The 21,464-nt window shown below is 28.7% G+C and overlaps 2 protein-coding genes across 2 annotated transcripts; one reads left to right on the top strand and one right to left on the bottom strand.

Annotated features, from left to right (window-relative positions):
- Positions 1-8,037: 8,037 nt before the first annotated feature.
- On the bottom strand, positions 8,038-9,035 carry LOC149058555 (52 kDa repressor of the inhibitor of the protein kinase-like). Its single transcript, XM_089221124.1, has 4 exons — positions 8,884-9,035; positions 8,616-8,817; positions 8,214-8,533; positions 8,038-8,151 (listed from the first exon to the last, which is right to left on the bottom strand). Exons 2-4 carry the CDS (start codon positions 8,812-8,814, stop codon positions 8,038-8,040), a joined length of 633 nt encoding a protein of 210 aa, XP_089077250.1. The 5' UTR covers positions 8,815-8,817; positions 8,884-9,035.
- A 973-nt stretch (positions 9,036-10,008) lies between these two features.
- On the top strand, positions 10,009-12,021 carry LOC149058554 (uncharacterized). The gene is made up of 5 exons (XM_089218401.1): positions 10,009-10,206; positions 10,274-10,469; positions 11,019-11,165; positions 11,579-11,749; positions 11,813-12,021. The coding sequence occupies exons 1-5, from the start codon at positions 10,009-10,011 to the stop codon at positions 12,019-12,021; spliced, it is 921 nt and encodes a 306-aa protein (XP_089074527.1).
- The last annotated feature ends 9,443 nt before the right edge of the window (positions 12,022-21,464 follow it).

Below are 21,464 nucleotides of genomic sequence, written 5' to 3'. Positions count from 1 at the left end.
TAGTAAACCGCTTCCAGACTGATTTACAAAGTGACTATAAAAATCAGCTGTTAATAATTAACCAGTGGCGCCCATGTGACGAAATTTAGAACTAATTTTAAACTATATTACATAATATTATTATGATAAGAAGGTAATATAGACAATATAATATATTTTATATTTTATCGCCTTTTTATGTATTTTAATTTTGATTTTATGATATAGTATTAAAGTATATCATTAACCGTTTGTTTATGAGTATTTCGGTTAGTTTCGGCAACAGTATTTGATTATTGTGTAGTTTATTTTTTGCAGGGTAATAACTTAAAAACCTCTAAATATCTTTTATAAAATAGTATATATTAATATTTATATAAATACATTTAATAGATACATAGCAAAGCGTTTAGTTAACAAAACTAAATGCTTAATTTGCATTGAAGGCTTAAAGAACTTATATACATCATCAGTAGGTCAAGAGGCTGCTTCAGTTCAAGCAAAAAGTAAAGGATACCTTACACATCCAGATCACAATTTGTTTATAGTTCTAAGATATCTGGAAACTTGTTTTGAAAAACATGCTAACTCAAATGATGTGTTTGAACTTACTTATAATGAGTTCTTTAATAATAAGTTTGAGCTTAAATTTTCTTGTTCAATGCATAAAGTTGAGGTGTTAACTAATATTTTTTCTTATTATATTACAATGAGAATAAGACAGTACACTTATCTAGAAAATATATAAAATAATTATATATAAAATAATTTACTATTTATGCATGGAGGCTGATTTTTTAAACATGCTCACCTAATTATATGCATTTATTCAAATTCTGATTTTTGAATTTTTAAATATGCTTACAAACCATATCTCAAATTTGAGATTTTTGTACCATTCAAAAATGATCCTGTAACAGACAACAGTACAAAATACAAACTTATATTTTTCAAATATAAACTTTATTTGCTTATATACAATATCTTATTCAGATGCCTAGGTACCTTAGATTCAATAGTATTTTGTATCTTTTATGTTATATACCAATACAGTTATGAGAAGTGTCAAGTATTTTGTATTGCAATACAATTTAAGTTATCGCTACTGATTTGGCAACAACACGTAACTGACAATCAATACATTTTTCAGGAGCAACTAAAAACTAATTTATTTCTGTTTAAGATATTATTATGTAATATTTTTAATTAATATAGTTTTACTTTCAGATGCTATACTATTATATGACAAATTTTATTAATATTTGTGGTTATTAATTTTTTTTATTGTAGTTACGGGTTATTATATTTCAAAAGTTATATACGTGGTATTGTTACTTGTAGATACGTGTTTAAAAAAATATTTATTTTTTAACTTACGTGGTATTGTAACTCTACAGAAAATTTTTTTTAAGTATTCAATTATACTATAATTGTAATGTTTTCTTAATCACAATATTTTATTTAGTTTATATAGGTATAGAATAACAAAAAAAATAACAAAATAAAAATGACAACTTATAAGATTTCAACAAAATAAAATAATAATAACTTTTTAAAATTACTAATTTTTCAACTTCTTAAAATCATAACAAAACAAAATTAAAATTTATAACTTTTTAAAATAATATAAAATATTTTTTCTTATTAAATATTTAAAAAAAACCAGTCTCACTGTTTTCATCAAAAATCACAAATTATAGTATATATAGTATATACAAATAGTTAACAATAGGTAACAATATTATATTCCTGGGTGTTTTCTTTGTTTTAATGTATCTGCATGTGGTAGACTGTCATAAAAAGCATGGGTGTCAACAGGCAAGACATGCTTAAGCTTCTGTAAGTCTGTCCACTTGGATAGAGTCAATGGAATTTGTTTTGCATACAGCTTAGGATAATGTTCTATAAGCTCAAAATGTTTGTTTCTTGGTAATGTTAATGGTAAATAACATGTATCCTTAAAATCAAGTTTATAGTAGATCATTTGAAACCCAGTATAATTTTGGCCAAACATTCTATTTTCCATTGCAGTAGGACGTTTCTTTAAATTTTTCTTATTACTTGGGTCATTTGTAATATCACTATTCATTTCAATATCATCTACATTCAAATATGTGTAAGAAACTAACAATCAAAATAAATCATTATCTACACAATATACAATAGTCATAGTTATTTTAATTTTGTTTGTTAAAACATTACCTTCAGTAGTTAGCTCAGCTGTTGAAGTTTGTAAAATATTAATTGTGTTACAATCACCATCATTATTGCTAGTTGTACCAGTACCAGTTTGTACAATTTCAAACGTTTCAATAGCATCAATGTCTATATCCAAACAAGAAACTAAAAATAAAAATAAAATGCCCTCAATTAATTTCTATATAATGCTAAAATGTATAAATAATATCAGAGTATGTAATACAATAATATTTTTACTTTTATCTGTATCATTTTGTAAAATGTTAAACGTTTCAAATCCTTCAATGTCTACATTAAAACAGGAAACTAAAAAAAGAAATTATTAATAGGTATTCTGTCTTCAATTAAACTATATAATATTATGCTAAAATGTATAAACTTTATGAGGGAAGATAATAAAATAATATTTTTACCTTTAACTGTAGTATTTTTGATGTCATTATCTTTAATAAAAGATGTCATAAACTCGTCACTTTTCACACGGGGATTATCTTCAAATACTTTATTATATTGTGCAGGTTGACTAGGATTTTTAACTAAATTGACCATTGCATGTGCTCGTTTCTTCGACGTCATATTGATCTAGGTGCATTGTACATAAAACAACAATAAATAGAATGTCATGCAGTGTACACTATTTTATTATGAAATCTATCATTTCGAAAATAAAACATACAATTAATATAGTACTTACCTATTAACTTAAAATTCAGTCGACAGATTAATGTTTAAAAAGGCATTAATGCCTATAATGGCAGTATTGTACTGTTATTTTAACATAATATCTGATTTGCAGTTACGTGGTTTTAAAATCAAATATTTGATACGTGGTATCACTCAAACAAGTTTTAGCGGGAAATAAACGATAGTACGTTAAACTAACCTCAATTAAATTATATTCTCCTTGAAAATACGAATCCAATGATACCAAAACGTCAATTTTGAAAAAAATGTCAGATACGAGTTGTTGTCAAATCAGTAGCGTAATATGTAGTGTCTATTTAATATAGTCATATAACAAATTAGCAACCCTATACTATAAAGCATAAACTAATATATAAATGTATATATTATATATTAGTTCATACTATAAAGATATGAAAGAGAAAATTGTATTTGATACAACACTCGTTTGTGATCTTCGGCACGATTCACTAGTCGTACTATGTTTTCTCTTATAGAATTTATAAATGACTCTACCAGAAACCGATTTTACTTTCAATAAATTATTATTTTTAAAACGGTACAAAATTAAGTTAACCTGCAATAAGTAATAACCCTGTGTCATGTGATCTACTATAGGTATATTGTATTACGTTCACAAATTGGAATTAAACATTAATTATATACTCTAATTACCATAATTCAATATTTCAATATCTAGTATAGCAGTATGTACATAAATAATAATTAATAATTGTGTTGTGGAATAATTTAATTACTATATTCATTCTTTTGTCGTATTTATATTTGGAGCGCTAGTACTGCACAACTAGAATGCAACCAATATTTTACTTTTGGGTTTTTGACACTCACATTATATATTTTAATATTTTATAATTAGGTACAATTCCGTATAACAAAAAAGTCATTATTAGAATTAAATTAGTGTGTACTATTGCAAAATAGACCTCAAACATAGACAGTGGCTACTAGAGCTCGGCAAAATGAAAGTAAGTATTTTTAAAAATTTCTAAATCCAGCCATTTGTGGTTTCGGCTGCCGCGTATTTCATTAGTTGCGGCCGGGCTTTCGTAAGCTCCTGACATTTTTCCGGGCCGACTCGCGCGTACTGATTGCACATTCAAAATCTACACTTCATTACAAAAATTTTCATATCTCTTAAAAAGTGGCGACGGACTTGTAAGTATTTTTAAAAAATCACCAAACTCGTCCGGACGCGTAATTCGTATTTCAATAGTTGCGGCCGGGATTTCGTAAGCTCCTGAAATTTTTCCGGGCCGACTCGCGCGTTCTGATTGCATATTCAAAATCTACACTTCATTACAAAAATTTTCATATCACTTAAAAAGTGGCGACGGACTTTTAAGTATTTTTTTAAATTTGCCAAATTGTATGTGTTCTATTGTTAAATTGTTATTTTTTTCGGAAAACTGTGCTATCTACCGGTGAATAGTGTTTTATTGCTAAATTGAGTTTTATGGACATGTTTGGGAACCCTGCTCACGCTTATCAAATATTGCTAGCGGAACATACGTCCTTTCCTTCGATCTACTAGTTTCAAAATGTAATTTTAGTTTGTTCCATTGATCAATTATTCTGACAACGGCAGTTTCTATAGATAACCATCGCGTATTGCATGCGTGAACAATTTTTAAGTGGTTCATAATTTTCATTCATACATTTATACAGATCCTTATAGCATTGTTGGCGTAGAATGGATTTTGAAAACCAATTATAAGATTCAGAAATTTGAAAATCTAAATGTCTTGGAACTGTTTCGGCACAAGCTTGTGATGTGGCTAACTGAAGTGAATGGCGCACACATCTAATTAAAATTAGCTTGGGATTCTCTTTTTTTAAGATAGCATAGAAACCATTATATTTATTCCAACCATTACGCTTGCATTATCTGATCCGATACCGATTACATTTGTTTATTAAGATTATACCCTGTAATGCAGATTTCATTGCATCAACTATAGCTTGAGTACAACACTCTCTCAGTTCTTCTAATGCAAAGAAAGTTGTAAAAATAACATTTTTGTCTCTACTGTAATAAATTATTGCCATGCCAAGAAATTTTAAAACTGATATTTCAGTGGATTCATCGATTAGCAAACTGTATTTAGATTATCCTATATCATATCTCAAATCTTTAACAAAAAATGGGGCTAAAATATTAATGATAATTCTAAAACAATTTTGTTCTATGCATATTAATATTATCTCCAGTAAAGTTAGTATTGCACAACTCATCTATAAATGGTCAATTGCCATAATCGCACTGTGTGCACTTACAAATAATGCCACACTACCTTGTGTATGCTACATTTGTAAATTATTTGGTTTAAATTGAAATGATCTAGTAAGTGTGGATAGTGCCCGAGTGCCATAGTGGATATAAAGTCCAATTTAATTTATATAGTTTTCAGGTGTTTGTTTTTGTATATAAATTATAAGTATAATATTATAGACAATATAAATATGTATATATAAATATATTATAAAAGTAAGTGAAATTATAATAAAAATTAAAATAAACAAAAATAAAATAAATAAATATCAAATTATTCATGGTGAAAAAGAATCATTTTTGTTAATTTTGCTTTCGAACGGCCAAATTTAATGTTTTGATTATTAATTTTCCTGATTTCATGAAATAAATGAATATCTAGATATTTTAAGGCAATCAATTTAATTAATTGATCCTGGTATGAATCCAAAAATGATTCTTGTTCAGGGCACTGGGAAAACAAATTTGTATTACGTTTATACAAATTCACTTTAACTTTTGTAAATAAATAAAATAAGTGGTGGGCTAAAATATTAGATTTTCAATAAGTGATAACACAAGTCGAGATAATAGGCACCTTTGTGACGAACCGTTCTTCGCAGGAAAAATTTTTCGTATGATCCATTTCCTTATCACACTTATACCATGGTAATGACCACGTTAGTGGTTATTATTTAAAACCACATCACTTATCACGGTATTATCATAGAACAGTATTATATATTGCAAGGTGGATTGAATTTGTCTTATTGAATTTATTGAATTTATCAATCCACCTTGATATATTGTATATAAATTGTGATTGTAGATTTATTAATTGCTGCCAAATGTCATAATTTTGGCGGGGAAATATGATTTATACGATTACCCATCAATGTATTTCGTAAGACATTAAGGGCCTGTTTTACAATCATAGTTTAATACCTCGGTTACGCTTAAACCACTGATTTTACCGGCCGAATTCGGTGGTTTAACCTGAGTTTAACTATTGTAATACGGGCCCTAATAATAAGAGCAATAAGAGGATAGTCAAAGCTAAACCTATTCATTACATAATATTTATCGCATTAATTGGGTCATAAAAATAAAAGTAGAGCACTCGACAATAAATTGGAGATTTCGGGGTTATTGGAAGATTGCCTATTTTAGTAGTGTACTCCTTGTTAGTAAAGCGCCGACTAGTAGATTTTCCGGTTTCCCAATTTTATGTTTTATTTTGACATACAATTTTTTTTATAAATTAGTATATTATTTTTAATGTTTTCCTGTGAGGTTAGGTGTTATTATTTGTTTAGTGTTTTCAAATTTTTTTTTTTTTTTTTTTTCAAGCAATTAATAAATGTCAATAATATTATTCATCAATAATTTATTATTAACAAAATGTCTGTGAATAAAATGTTGTCTTGGGTGTTGTGCAGTGTACTAAACCATGAAATATGAAAATACTAATATTTCAAAATATAATATAATATTGTATTAAGGATGTGATAAGGAAATGGATAATACGAAAAATTTTCCTGCGAAGAACCGTTCGTCCTTTGTGAGACAGAAGATATCTGCTCTCTCAGAACGCGGCACCTAATGTTATAAGCATAGCCGTGGCCTATCCATTCTTTATTATCTATGTGAACTGACTGGATTCTGAGCTGCTGGAAGTCCGCGCGATTAAGAAATCAACGCTGGGCGTGAACTACGCCCGTCTTAGAACGAACGACGAAATCGGTAACAATCAACAATAATAATAAATATTACTAGGTATTCAAAATTATAATAATGGTATCGAAGAACTTTTCAATATATCGAGCTTTGACCAGGCCTCGGGACTATTTGAAGGAAATTAAATATATCCGTTAACGTCCATGACATAACAACACACACACGCTGACATCGCATCATGGAGCTATACGACGTGACGCGCCAACTGATAAGAGGCGGTGGCCGGTGGGTGGCGGGAGCGTATTCACCACGGACTATGATTAATCATAGTCCGTGGTATTCACTACGAGCCTACAAATGCCATAGATCCGGTGGCAAGTATTGCTGTTGCGGAGCCACCACTGTAAATGTAGTTTTTATGCATAGACATATAAATATTTATATGTCTATGTTTTTATGTCTACGTCTGCGATAAGATAACATTCAAATAATTACCGCCTAAGTTTAAATATTATAATCATAATAATCATAATAAAATAATAAAACAATTAGGTATAATATAAAAAATTGAGTATTTTAATTTTTATAACTTAAATCTAAATTATTAAGTGTATAAGTCAATAATATAATTAATTATTATAAAAAAAATTTTTTGCCGTACATAATAATTAAATAATAAATTCTAAAAATATTGGAAAATCTAGTGTTCTTTATTTGCCTTGTTTTTTTGGCACCTGTAATAAATAAAAAAAAACATATCTTATAAATGTATTGGAAATTGGAATGAAAATGTAATGTAGATGACCTACGTCGAAAATTCTCTTTTGAGGTTTCATTTTACCCCTGTCCAATTTATGTTTTTGCTTCAATGGTACAGTTTCAATTTGTGAAGCAGTGATCGAAAAATGGATGGGTGCAACCAATTTTTCATTTATTTTTTGTAATTGTTCTTTTGAATTTATTTTTTTTAATGATTGCTCAATTTCTTTTAATATTTCGTATCTAAGTTGTGTAAATCTAAAAAAAGAATTGGAAAATGTAATTAAATCACCATTTTTTAATTTAACTAATACTTGTTACAGTAGCGTATCTAGGAATTTTTCACGGGGGGGGGGGGGGGGGATATAACAATTTTAAGACATATTTAGTATAACATACACATTTATTCATATTAATATATAGCGTATAGGTACATGTTGTAATGTGTAAAAAAATTTGTTTTTTAATTATAAAACAAAGTCCAATTTTCTTGAGGACAATGCAAGTACATTGAGTACCTCATCAGGTGTAACAGTTATATTTTTGTGCACTGAGAGCATACAAAGTCCATTAAGTCGATTCTAAAGACAAATTTTAGCACATTATAACCAACAGTAAGTGTAAAATTTATTTTAAAATTTACCTGAGCCGTAGTGTTTCTTAAATAAGTTTTAACTCGTTTGAGTGTAGAAAACGTTCTCTCAGGGGTCGCTGTCGAAACGGGTAATGTACATAAAATGTTTAATAATTTATTAATGTTTGGAAATATTTTTGAATCACACAGCAAAAATGCTTCAAGACTTGTTTTCGGAACAATATTGAGCCAGGAGAGTTTAACTTTCCACAACATTAATTCTGCTGTTGAATTATTGGAATCTATTAAAGGCGTATAAAACTCTAATAAATTGTTGAATGATTCTAATTCTTCTTTATAGGATTGATTAGAAAATAAACATTCAAATCCTGCAAAATAATGAAGCATTAGTTTACATAAAACAAATGCTTTGAAAAAAAAAACAATTAACTACTAAACGTCATAACTTACCTTTGAAAATTTTTTTATGATCCACAAATCTTAACTCTAATTGAGAAATAAAATTATCTATATATGGTATAAATATTGAAATTCTGAAAAAATCAACTAATTCCATGTTTTCATCATTTTCAGTCTTGTAATTAGCTCGGTGTTTCTGCTTATTTGTAATTCTTTTTGTTTTTATTTCTACATCAATAATGTTTGCCATTTCCTGAGGAAAAAATAAGAGTTTATTTTATTCAAAAATATATGGTTTAATTTTAAATGAAGTATTTACTTTCACTGAGTTATATATAATTTGAAATTCTTGTTCTATATTTTCTCTAATATTTTTAAAAGAAGTTATTGTATCTTCTGCAAGTTGCACAGCATCCTTGAGGTCAATTCATTTTAACTGTAATTGTCTACATAGTGGAAGTCCAAATGAAAATAATTTCTATAAAAAATAAAAAATCCAAAAAAAATTTTAGAAAAGTACAAAAACAAAAAAAAAATTAAAGTATATTGCTTTTATGACAAATAATGAAATTAAAAATTCACTATCAATAGCCTTTTTCAGTATTGAAGCATCTGCACCTGATGAATCTCTCCATTCTGATATTTCATCTAATTATAAACATGCAGTTTCATTTTACACTAATTGTCATTATTAATAAAAATTGAAATATATCTTATGGCTAGTAACTTACAAATAGCTTTTCTTCGTCATTTAAGCTACGATTAATAAATAAAGCAATATCATTAATTTGCGGAAGCGGCTGAATATTAGAATTTACGGTGCAATTAGTTTCAATCTTCAAAATAAAAATAATATTTAACATATTTTGATGTATATTATAACTTATAGGCAGTAAGCTGTACAAATGTACAATTAGTATAGTTTTATCACTTAAAAAATAAAATAAATATAACATAATAAACTTACATCACAATCATTACTTTTTTCATCCAGATTTTCATTATTAGTAACAGGGCAGGAAGTGACCAGAACTTTATTTGTCTTAGGCCCGGTTTTTCAATCATCCAGTTATTCGTCAGATAACTATTCATCGAATAAACTTATTTGTCGAATAATCTTCCGAATAAAGTGATAAGTGTTTTTCAATGTTATCTTATTTTCCAGATAGCTATCCGTCGAATAAAATTAATGGCATGAAATTGATACTAATGTGTAGTAGAAATTATGCAGTATGGAACAAGTTACACAGGCTTATTTTCATTATGATTGGTCAATGATAGCGTTGATTATTCAATTATTGTGATAATGTGATACGTCTTGATATTTAAGTTTTAAATTATTTCTGTTTGACACTTTGATGTTTCGATGCTCGTGTTCTAGATAAGTTATAATTATTTTTTGTTGATTACCTACGTCCTGTTGTAAATTATTTATTTTAATAATATGTCGAACACAAAGAACACTGAAAAAAGGGCCAGGGCAACAAATTTTAATTTTCGCGAAAAAGAGCTTTTATTAAATATCGCACTTGAAAACCGGCACATACTTGAGAACAAAGAATCAAATGCAGTATCCTGGAAGGACAAAAATAAGTGTTGGTTGAACATTGCTGAAACATATAATTCTACAACAACAGGCTGTGTAAGAATTTCAAATTTAATTTTCTGTATAAAATATGATTATTTATATTATACTATTTTTGTTATAGCCAAGAGATTCCAACAGTTTACGTTTGAAATATGAATCGGTTAAAAAACAGTTACGTGGCACTAAAAGTGATTTGTTTAAAACAGGGGGTGGTCCTTATAAAGATCCATACACAGTGTCCAGTGATTCGGAGAAAGCTTTATACCAAATATTACAACTGTCAATTGAAGGACTACCTAGTCAATATGATAGCGATTGTAAGTAATTTTCTATAAACATTTAATATATTCTATAAATTAAACCATTCTTATTTTGTACCTATAACCCATAACCTTTATCGTGTTTAATTAAATTCATAGCTATCTGATAAAGTGTTATATTTAAATATGATGAATATTTTAATTATTATAATTATTATAGCAAATTGAACATGTAAGATAGCATTTCTATATAGGTTGGTAATTTAACTCAGGTTAATTTAGTTAAGGTTAGAAAACTGATTACTGTAGTTCGTTCATTGTTGCACATTCAGTTTTCTGACGATGAAACATTAAATTTGTCTGGTGTAAATCGATCATCAAGTTAAGATTAAAGTTTTGTATAGAGCTCAAAAAATTATTTGAATAGGTACTCTAAAAAAATAAAAAGAATACTCTATGTCTAAGCACCTTTTACAATAAATATTTAAGTAGGTATATTTTTAGTTCATTACCAATAATAAGAAACTTCTTACATTGATCGTAATATATATTAATATTATGAATGTAGTAGGTAATAACTATTGAATGATTTTTTTTTTCCAACAGTGCCTGAAAACATTGGTTGTTTAGAAGAATCAACTAAACATAATCAAGGCCCACTGACACAAAAAAAAGAAATTGAACAGGAGATAATATTTCATGGTCTTGAGTTCACGGTTAATGAAGAAGATGAATCCATATTAGTTTGTAAAGGTATGTTCCTACTATACTAATAATTATAATAACAATTAAGTTCTGGTCTTATGTATTTTAAGCCGTTTTTCTTTATTAATTATTGTGGTATTACTATCTGGGGTTGGTGCTTAGGATACAACACTAACTCCATTAAAAACAATACAAAACAGAATTAAAAAAAAAAATCATTTGTATCACACAGAATATCTGTATAAAGAATTAAATGTATTGCCAGTAAAAAAAACTGTTCTATAAAGCATCAGTAATTTATATAATTAAAAATAATCCAAATCGTGGTAATCAACATGGTTATATATAACACTGTAATAATTTATCTTTCTCTAGTGGCTGTTTTCTAATTGGAAAATTAGTTTATTAAAGCCTATTAAAGAAGGAAACAATTTATTGTATATTTTATATTTATTTTATAGAAGCATTGAGCTTTGATGACACATTTCATGCAACAAATGAAACGCCAAAGAACAACAGTTCAATAAACAATCAGCCTGGTACTTCTGGTACTTATGAAAACGCTCAGTCATGGACTCCTTTAGATTCAACAAAACTGTTAAGAACAACAGAAAAACATAAAAAATTAGCCAGTAAGAGAAAAATACCTAAATATTATCACCACCTGCTTAAATATATTTTTTTTTTATTTGTAGCCAATTTTAAAAACAAAAACCATAGTCAGACATCAACCAGTGAAAAATTCACCATATTAGCTGAAAAAAAACAAGTATTGGTTGAACTTCAGATATCCTTGTTAAAAGAAGAACATGTAGAAAATATGACATTCCTAAAGACAAAACATGCACTTGAGCTTCAGTCATTAGAACTTGATATTGCTATAAAAAAAACAGAAATTAAATAGAAATGACTTCTAGGTTTTTGTATTAAAATGTTTTACACCCAGCTTGTTTATTATTATTATTTTTTATTTTAGAAATGTATGTTATATATTGTTATAATATGTACAACTAACTTTATTCTTTGTTAAAAATATTTAGTTTGTTTGTATTGTTTTTTGTTTTAATAATACTGTTAGAAGTTATTATTTTTATTTTATAAATGCTTAAATGTGTTTAAATGATTAACAAATGATCAAATATGTACAACAAATTAAAATAAGTTACAAAATATATTTATTGCTAAATAAACATCTAGAAATATACATCAATATTTACACAATCTTAATCATATCAGTATTCAATTGGCATTCTATTTGTGCCTATGAGTATTGGTCATAATCTTGATTCTTAGCTGAAACGATGTGGTTAAATCAAAACTGAAAAATATTCTTCAGTTAACTGCTGTCTCGCATTTCCAACTTCTGGTTCATGTTCCTCTCTTAAATTGAAGTCATCTATAACTGGCATACACATACCTAATAGTTCGGGTGGTTCTAAATCATTATGATCACATGCTAAATTATGTAAAATACAACAAGCAACGATCATAGCTTGGGTGGTTTCCATTTTTAAACGTGATCCAAAAGATAGGACGGGAAATCTACGTTTTAGAACTCCGTATGATCTCTCAACTGGATTCCTAGTTCTAATTAAAGATTCATTGTATAATCCTTCAGGGGCATTTTGAGGGTTTAAGTATGGAGTGACAACATATTGTGAATTACCGTAGCCACTATCAGCAACAATTAGACTATTTTTCCAATAACCACTGACCAATTTATTGTAAACACGAGACTTCTTAAAAATAGTTTGGTCGTGACATGACCCTGGCCAACGTGCAACAACATCCATTATTTTTAAATCCGGACATGAAATTGTTTGAACGTTTAATGAAAAATACCCTTTACGATTTCTAAAGTATTCACCATTTGGACCACCTATTAACATTGTTTTAATTAAAATCATACAACATTACTACCAAGTGTTACATTAACTCTTACCAGGGTTTTGAATTTTTATGTGAGTGCAATCAATTGCACCTATTGTTTTTGGAAACCGTGCTATTTCATAAAACCGGCGTTGTAAATTTTTTATTTCAGTTTCAGTGTCTGGCATACGGATGAATCTTGGTCGAAGTTTTGCTATCGTTACACTGACATTACGTACAATTAAACAAGCTGTGGTTTTACTCACACCCATAAAATCACCAGCCGTTATCAAAAAATTGCCAGTAGCATAGAATCGAAGGGTCAGCAATAGTTTGTTGATCGTTGTTACGGCATTATTTCTAAAATACATTCATAAAATGATGTAATTTGTTACATAAAGAATATTATTAATTCACCTGTCAAACATGTATTTAAACTCACCTATCAGTTGGTGATGATATCTCATCTTCAATGTACTCTAATACTTGAAGAACAACATCCTTTCCAAGTCTAAATCTCACCCTGAAATCATAGTCATCCCATTTTAACAAATGGTCGACTCTTGGGTGTACTGTGTACACACGACGGTGATAGTTTAAAAATTGAATTAATTCGTAGTCATCGTCGTCTTCAAATAAATCCATAAGATCCATATTTAAATTAACAGAAAAACCCCACTGTTGCACTGTAGTAGTGTGGTTTAATTCGTAAAATCGAAAAACAAAAGTAAAAACTGACTAATATAATAATTAACGCAGTATCCACAGCGTATAATAAATATAATCTGATAAAAAAGATCAGGTATAATGTTATCAGATGTAAGTTAACCACCGAATAACAATTATTTGTTACAAAAAGTAGCAGATAACTTATCCGTAACTATATTCGACAGATAAGCTTATTCGGATATTGAAAAACTGATTATTATCTATTTGTTCTTATCTGTCGAATAACTCTTGTTATTCGACAGATAAATTCAATTGAAAAACCGGGCCTTACCAGATTGACTATTTTGACTTGGTGAAGTAGACGCTTTTCTTTTAATAATCCATTTATCCATGATAACAATTTATTATAGATTTAAATATAGGTACGTTATATATTCAAGTATTCAACACTTTGCAACTTAACACAAGAATTCAAGATTAACTAGAAATTTCAGTTTAACACATTTCAAAAATCAAACAGTAAAATTAATTCAGTTTGTTTTGATAAGCGTTTCTCGTCTACGTTAATTGTTGATTATCAGCTCTGAATTCATCTTAAGATAAGATAATATCACTGAACAATAGTAACAATCTAAGACCGTGGTAACAATATTATATTCAACAACTAGATAGCCGCCTCTTTCTTATCATCAAAATCGACAATGCTGGAAATGTTTACAAAATGTATTTTCATTCATAGGTTAGGTTAGTTGTTCAATGTTCATACAACTATAAAAATATCGTTTTAAACATGGTTTTTAAAAAAAAAAAAAATAAGCTTCCGGGGGGGGATATGACCCCCCCCCCCCCCCCGTAAATACGCCACTGACTTGTTACCATCATCATTGTGTATTTGATTTTCCTTGTCTTTGCGTATTGTCTCCATTGGTTTATCATCATCTTTAAGTGTTGGTTCGTCGTCTTTACATGTCATCTTTGTCTGTATACTATATCTGCGTGACTGCGTGTGCTTTTAGTTGTTGTTTGTCTACATTTTCTGTCGTCTTCTTGGTTAAGGAGGTTCATTGCAACAGCGTGAATATCCTTGCACATATTATTTCTAATTGAATGGTCCTGGCAATTACATGTGTATTCGTGGAAACACGCATTACATTTTGTGCAAGGAAGTAAACAGATCACACCTTCATACAATGTACACTCTTTTACTTCTTTTTAGGGTTCCGTACCTCAAAAGAAAAAAACGGAACCCTTATAGGATCACTTTGTTGTTCGTCCGTCCGTCCGTCTGTCAAGACCGTTTTTCTCAGGAACGCGTGGACCTAACCGTGGAGGTATCAAACTGAAATTTCTATATGATACTCAGGTCTACTGTCCCTGGAAGCTGTAGAAAAATCAACCTTCTAAGCCAATGCAATCAAAAGATACATCATTTAGGCCGCAAATTTTCGAAACTCGCACGGGAATCAAAACCTACAGGGTACTTCCCGTGAACTTAGAATCTTGAAATTTAGTACGAAGTCTCGTCTTATAGTACAGATATAGGAAAAATTATGAAAACCGTAAATTTTTAGTTTCATCATATAAAAAAAAAATATTTTTTGACAATTTTGAAAATTTCAAAGTTACTACTCCTTATCTCATGAACGCGTTGAGGTATTAAATTAAAATTCATATTAAATACTTAAGTCTATAATACCTTTAAACTGTAACAAAATCAAACTTTTATGTCAACGCCAATCGAAAGAAATAATAACAATTTAAGCCGCATATTTTCAAACTCGCGACTACTTGTGAGGGAATCAAAACCTATAGGGTACTTCAAATCGATTTAGAATCTCGAAATTCAGCATGAAGCAATGTTTTATCGCACATATAACAGAAAAATTCAGAAGACCTTAAATTTTTAGTTAGATCACATTTTTTTTTTCAAATAATTTTAAACTTCTAATCCTTTTCCTCATGATCGCGTATTTATGATCCTCCAGCTTTCCATATTTTGATGTTATAAATTTCATTTTGCAATAAAAATACCATAACTATGACTCGATTGTCGTTATGGGTGAACTTTTACTAATATACCTATAGGTTTGTACGGAATCCTCGGTGCGCGATTCCAACTCACACTTGACCGGTTTTTTTTTTTAAGTACATTGTACATAATGTTTTCATCAGAGAACGATTGAACATACCAACATACGCTTTTGACTTTTAATCTACACATAGTTTTTTCTTTTAGAACTCTATGGAAACTTTCTAAGTTCATATTTGTGTTATTTTACAGCCAGCATTCTGCCTGTAACAGTATGCCCAAAACTGTTGATTATGGGCATAATATTAAAAAAAATAATCCAAAAAACATTGAAGATCGTCATCGTTGTTTGACAGAAAAGTGTGTAGTTTGTTTTGAAATGTTCCTATATCTAATTCAGTCGATAGATCATAAAGCATTTTAATGACGATAACTTTCTTTTCTTTATTTTTTATTTTAGACAAATTTTTATGCCAGGCTTCGTGCACATGCCACGTCCAAAATAGAGCATGTTTCACGGGACCCATTTTTTTTATCCAACTGTTGAAATATGAACTCTGTATATCTGACATAATTGTTTTTGGTGACACAGTACCAAGTCGAGCTTTGATTTTTTCAAGCAGAACCCTAATTACCACTTCGTCGTTTCTATTGGTTAGTAAAAAGGCAACTGGGTAGCCTTCGGAGTCTAAATCTGTTATTAACAATGTATGTAAAATAAAATAATTTGGATTCGTTCCATGCGTACCGTCAAAACATATTGTTTTGTAACCATAGCGTTTCAAATTAAGCTCTTGATTTTCATTCATGTATCCTAATGCAAAATCGTCTTTTTTTAATGTTGGAAACTGATTATCTTCGATTCCTTCTTCTTTGTAAAAAAGTATTGAATTGTTGTTCTTTAAGACAAAACTTGCAATATTTTTAGAATCTTCATTAAATAATTTAGGAAAAGGTTCGTTAAGATTAAATTGCTTTGCAATATTCGTCACATAATTATAATTTAATAATCCAATACGACTGCATATTTCCTGATTGTGTGTTGATTCATATTGTCCTAATAGAATATTACGTGGTACACCTAATGACAACTACTACTACTATGATTCTTGTATTAATCATTTTTAAAAAATATATTTAAATGAATATAAAGATTTATGTTATACAAATAAGAATACTCAATTTTATTATGATTATTATAATATTTATATTCAGGCGGTAATTATTTGAATGTTATCTTATCACAGACGTAGACGTAAAAACCATGGCTAAATCATGATAAAAACAACATTTACAGTGGTGGCTCCGCAACAGTAATACTTGCCACCGGATCTATGGCATTTGTAGGCTCATGTATTCACTTAGGTGTAGCCAACACTACCTCCGTAGTGACCACTAGTGATACCCAAATCTAGGCGCGAACACAGTACGTCTAATGCATTTTGCACCTAATGCAGATGTGTTTATTACAACTAGATTCTAAAATTTAACAACTATATAATATACTCTATTCAAAATAAGAAACACAGTCGGCGGCGACCAGTTTTCGTCAGCAGCAGTCAGGCAACGCCTATTGTTACCCCCGCTTAATCAAACATCTGTTCGTCTGCTGAACCGACGACGACCGACGCGCCATGCTGACGTACAGGTACAACTACCGGTTGACTCACAATGACAGATCAAAATAGTGTACAACAGTATATTTTAAGTTATTGTTTCACAATGCTGGTCGACAATAGACTAATGCGAAGCTCTAGCCGGCGGCGTTGTTCTAGTATGGTGTTTTGAATGAAACCACACCCATGCGCAGTAGTCGGCCGCCGACTGTGTTTCTTATTCTGAATAGAGTATGGTTGTAGCAAGAAAAAACCAGATTTAGTTATAAAAAGACCAACTTGGCAACACTGTTAAATACAGCTCACTACGATTACGTGGAACGCTGCAGTTTCTTAACGGCCGACACGGCGGCGCTCGTCTTGTGGTGGGGATGCGCGAACAAAACGAGTTTTGGTCATCCGAATGGCGAGTGGTTCACTCTTACCAAGTATTGAATGAGTATAGTGCGCGTGTGCGATCGTGGGACGCTGCATATCATCAACATGAGCAATTACTACATGTTCCGTCTATAAGTCTATATTATAGTTTTCATGGTATAAGGTATAATTCTGAGCTACCAAACTGCCGCAATTTTTTGTGTCATACGCCGTCGCATCATTGAAAGAAACGGGACTGGTGTTATCTTATCTTCTCTACCTCGTGCTGTATACTAAAATCTTTAGTTTTTTTTTTGAGGTTAACTCAAAGAAACCATTTGAATCCGAAAAAAATGCCTATCCGTTTTTAACTAAAATATAAAAAGAAACTCGTCGTGTAAACTCTCACTATTACGCATCGCTCCACGTTAGTTGAAGTTATCAACACAAGAATTATAATTTTATGAACATAGCCGATGAAGCGTCGTCGTAAACCTGTAAGTAATAAGCACCATTGTATTACATAAACAAACCAGGTAATGTACTGAACAGTGAGCACCTGACTTAAGTGAATGGTAAATCGTCCTTTTTTTATTATTACCTTCATAATATTATCCCAGCCGATTCCTGGCAGAATTCAGTTAGTTGTCAGTACTCAGTAGTGAGCACACTCCGACTCGCAGTTCTTATCGCTTATCGATTTATTGAACACTTAGTTTATCAACGAATACTCTATAAATTCCCATTCAGAATAAAATGCCAACCAACTTTGATGCACGTAATATTCAATGGCACTACAGCAGAACTCAACATCACGACTCATTTGTAGCGTGAGTTCAAAACCTGTTATTCGGTACCTCAGCTGGTGCTCACAAAAAGTAGTCAGTAGTATTTTTAAATCGTACGATGTGCAACAGTGCGGCCGTTGTAACTATCTTCTATCTATAGACCTATATAGTTATTACCTTAAATAATAAATTTAAATGCTATGTTCTAAGGTAGTTACTGAGTTAAGTACTTTAATGCAACGTCGCTATTTATGTCAAGTTGGCCATTTACACGTTTAATCGTTCCGCTGATCGCTGATGATAATATAGTTTAACAATACACGTACGTATAATATTAAGTTTATTGTTTATTATTTATCTTTAATTTCATAATTTTATAAAAATTCGATAGTCAAAGTATTGTAAATACTATAATTTCAATATTTCAAGTATAAGATTAACTTATTTAACTTTAACAACGAACTACTTTCTTAAATTAATATTATGTTTCGTCATATTCATATTTATATTATTATGTATGTATATATTTTGGTTTACCATCCATCTAATTGTGAAGGAAACTCTTGCAGTGTTTTTAGTTAGTGTTAAAAAATTTATATTAATTGTTAAATAAATCGTTTCTAAGACATAATTTGATTAGTTTCATGACTGATAGAAAACTATTTAGGTATTTGTAAATGATAACTGTAAAGTGACATCAATCAATTTATAACTATAAACTAACTAATCAAGGCTCAAGGAGTGTTTTTTTGTTATCCTATACCTATAACAGTCGATAACATTGATATGTCAAAATGAATGCGGTTTTCTTGTAAAATAAAAACTATTGATGACTTGAATATTCTGTGTTTCGAATATAGACAGCTAGTGACAGATAATTTTTATAATCATTATCTAATCAGATATTGTGTTACAATAATTTAACCTAATTGTTATTAATTGCTGTAATATAAATTTAAAATCAAATTAAACACATACCTTTATATAAACATAAAGCAATTATTAAATTATTATTGATTATTATTGGTTATACTCATTTATATAAAAATGTGCAATCAAAAGCTTATAAAATTAAGTCAACTTATTAAATTTGGTTATTAAAAATGTTTATTCAGGTATAATTTTATAGTTTAATTATCATACCAAATAAAATCTTCACTAACATTTACTGTAACTTGTGAGTTATAATTGATATTAATTAGAATACACTGCACATTAAATGAAACCAAAATCTAATTAAAATTAATTTTTTTTCAACAGAATTAATACAAATAACTTTTTTGTTTTATTAACAAAATAATGAACATAATTTATACATAATATCAGTTTGTATCATTCCTTCTTTAGTGTTAACATCATTTTAATTAAGAGTGTAAAACAGTTGAGAATTTTTTCTGTCTTACACATGTAAAATAACTGAATAACCTTATCTAATCAATTTAATTGTTTTCTCCAACTTACACATGATGTATAATACAGTAATAAGAACCTCTTATTGAATTTCATTCTGAATACATTTTTGAAATTAAAGTATTACTAACCTATAGTATTATAATGATAATCCTCAAGTTTAAAATAATCTATGTTTGTAAGATTTTTTTAAATATTTTTATTTTTAAGAAAATTATTAAATAATATTTTTACTTAAAGAACTTATCAATTTAAGAATTTAGGTATATAAAATTTTCAAATAAAATACGCATAACATTGTTCTTTATTGATAAAATAAATTGTAGCATGACTTAAAAAAATTTGACAATAAAAATATAAAATTAAAATATTTGTATTTACCTAGAATAAAAATGTAAATAAAGTACTGTATTTCAGTATTTGTATATCAAACACAAAACAAATATTATAATCCTTTAATTTATTCAAATATTTAAAACATGACCGACTATTATTGATCAAAAGAATATTAGTTTACATACATAGTAAATAATAAATATATAATACATTTTTAAATACATAATAATAATTTTTTTTCAATTTTCTATCCCTTTTAAACTAAGCTTGTGTTGGAGATAGAGAGTTAAAAATATTTATACAATATAGATAATAAATTATAAAACCAGTAACAAAATCAAACATAATTTTGTACTCAAAAAAAAAAAATTGAAAATTTTAAAATTATTCAACATTGTACATGAACAAATTCAAATGTACTTCTTATACATTAAAATTTGAAAAAAAATCGGGTAAAAAATGTTAATTTACTAAATAAATTAAAATAGGTATATGGTAAATCACACTATAACCATTCATTTACTAATAATTTTATTTTTTTTTTTTATAAGTAATATAGACTATAGACATATTTTCACACAAATCCTCGTTGCATTCGGCTACATCATTACAAAAATGTAAAGTAGTTTCATCAAATGAATAACTGAATCGTGTATACTAAAAGTCATAAAATATCAAATTCTTAGAGTTAAATAGTTTAACTACTTTATTGTAGTACAGAAATCCACGAATTATCTGTAAAATGTAGAGAAGTGTCATCTGCATAATGTTACAATTTTACAATCTATGTTTATGTTACATATATTATTTATGTATAATATGCAAAATATCAAACCTAGTACACTACTTTGTGAAACTTCATATTTAATTTTCCTTTTTTGACCTAAATGTCAAAATTTATGTACAACACACATTTTAAAACTAATCATACTAGTCATAAATATACTAGTTTTAATAGTTAATTTGACCTTAAGTTATATAATGGAGAGTATTTGTAAATGTTTTTATGTCTTAAAATACTAATAACTCACTTTAAAATTAAAAAATTATAAAAAGCCTATGAGGTTGTCTAAATAATTAGGTATCTTACCTTCAAATTTTGTTAGAGGTCAATTCACTCTAAAATCTAAATTTCTAAGCTAACGGAGTTACACGTGATCTGCTAAGCATAAAATTTGCTATGTTATGCACTTGTAAGGCAGAGACAACACATGTGGGTATCAGGTGTTCTTGATAGTTTTTGAATTATAAAAAATTGAGAAAATTGTTCTAT

Source organism: Diuraphis noxia, unplaced genomic scaffold (assembly GCF_037042655.1).
Source record: "Diuraphis noxia isolate RWA-SAM2 unplaced genomic scaffold, SU_Dnox_SAM2 contig0002, whole genome shotgun sequence".
NCBI classification, from domain to species: domain Eukaryota; kingdom Metazoa; phylum Arthropoda; class Insecta; order Hemiptera; family Aphididae; genus Diuraphis; species Diuraphis noxia.
The sequence above is the reverse complement of the archived record's forward strand: the minus strand, read 5'-3'. Positions and strand labels throughout refer to the sequence as shown.

Bases quoted from the DNA above. Each gene is read 5' to 3' on its own strand.
- LOC149058554 (XM_089218401.1), top strand. From the start codon at position 10,009: ATGTCGAACACAAAGAACACTGAAAAAAGGGCCAGGGCAACAAATTTT. The intron at 10,470-11,018 runs GTAAGTAATTTT...TTTTTCCAACAG, and splicing joins TAGTCAATATGATAGCGATT to TGCCTGAAAACATTGGTTGT. The intron at 11,166-11,578 runs GTATGTTCCTAC...TTTATTTTATAG, and splicing joins ATCCATATTAGTTTGTAAAG to AAGCATTGAGCTTTGATGAC.
- LOC149058555 (XM_089221124.1), bottom strand. From the start codon at position 8,814: ATGGCAAACATTATTGATGTAGAAATAAAAACAAAAAGAATTACAAAT. The intron at 8,534-8,615 runs GTAAGTTATGAC...ATTATTTTGCAG, and splicing joins TCATAAAAAAATTTTCAAAG to GATTTGAATGTTTATTTTCT. The intron at 8,152-8,213 runs GTAAATTTTAAA...ATTTGTCTTTAG, and splicing joins TAAGAAACACTACGGCTCAG to AATCGACTTAATGGACTTTG.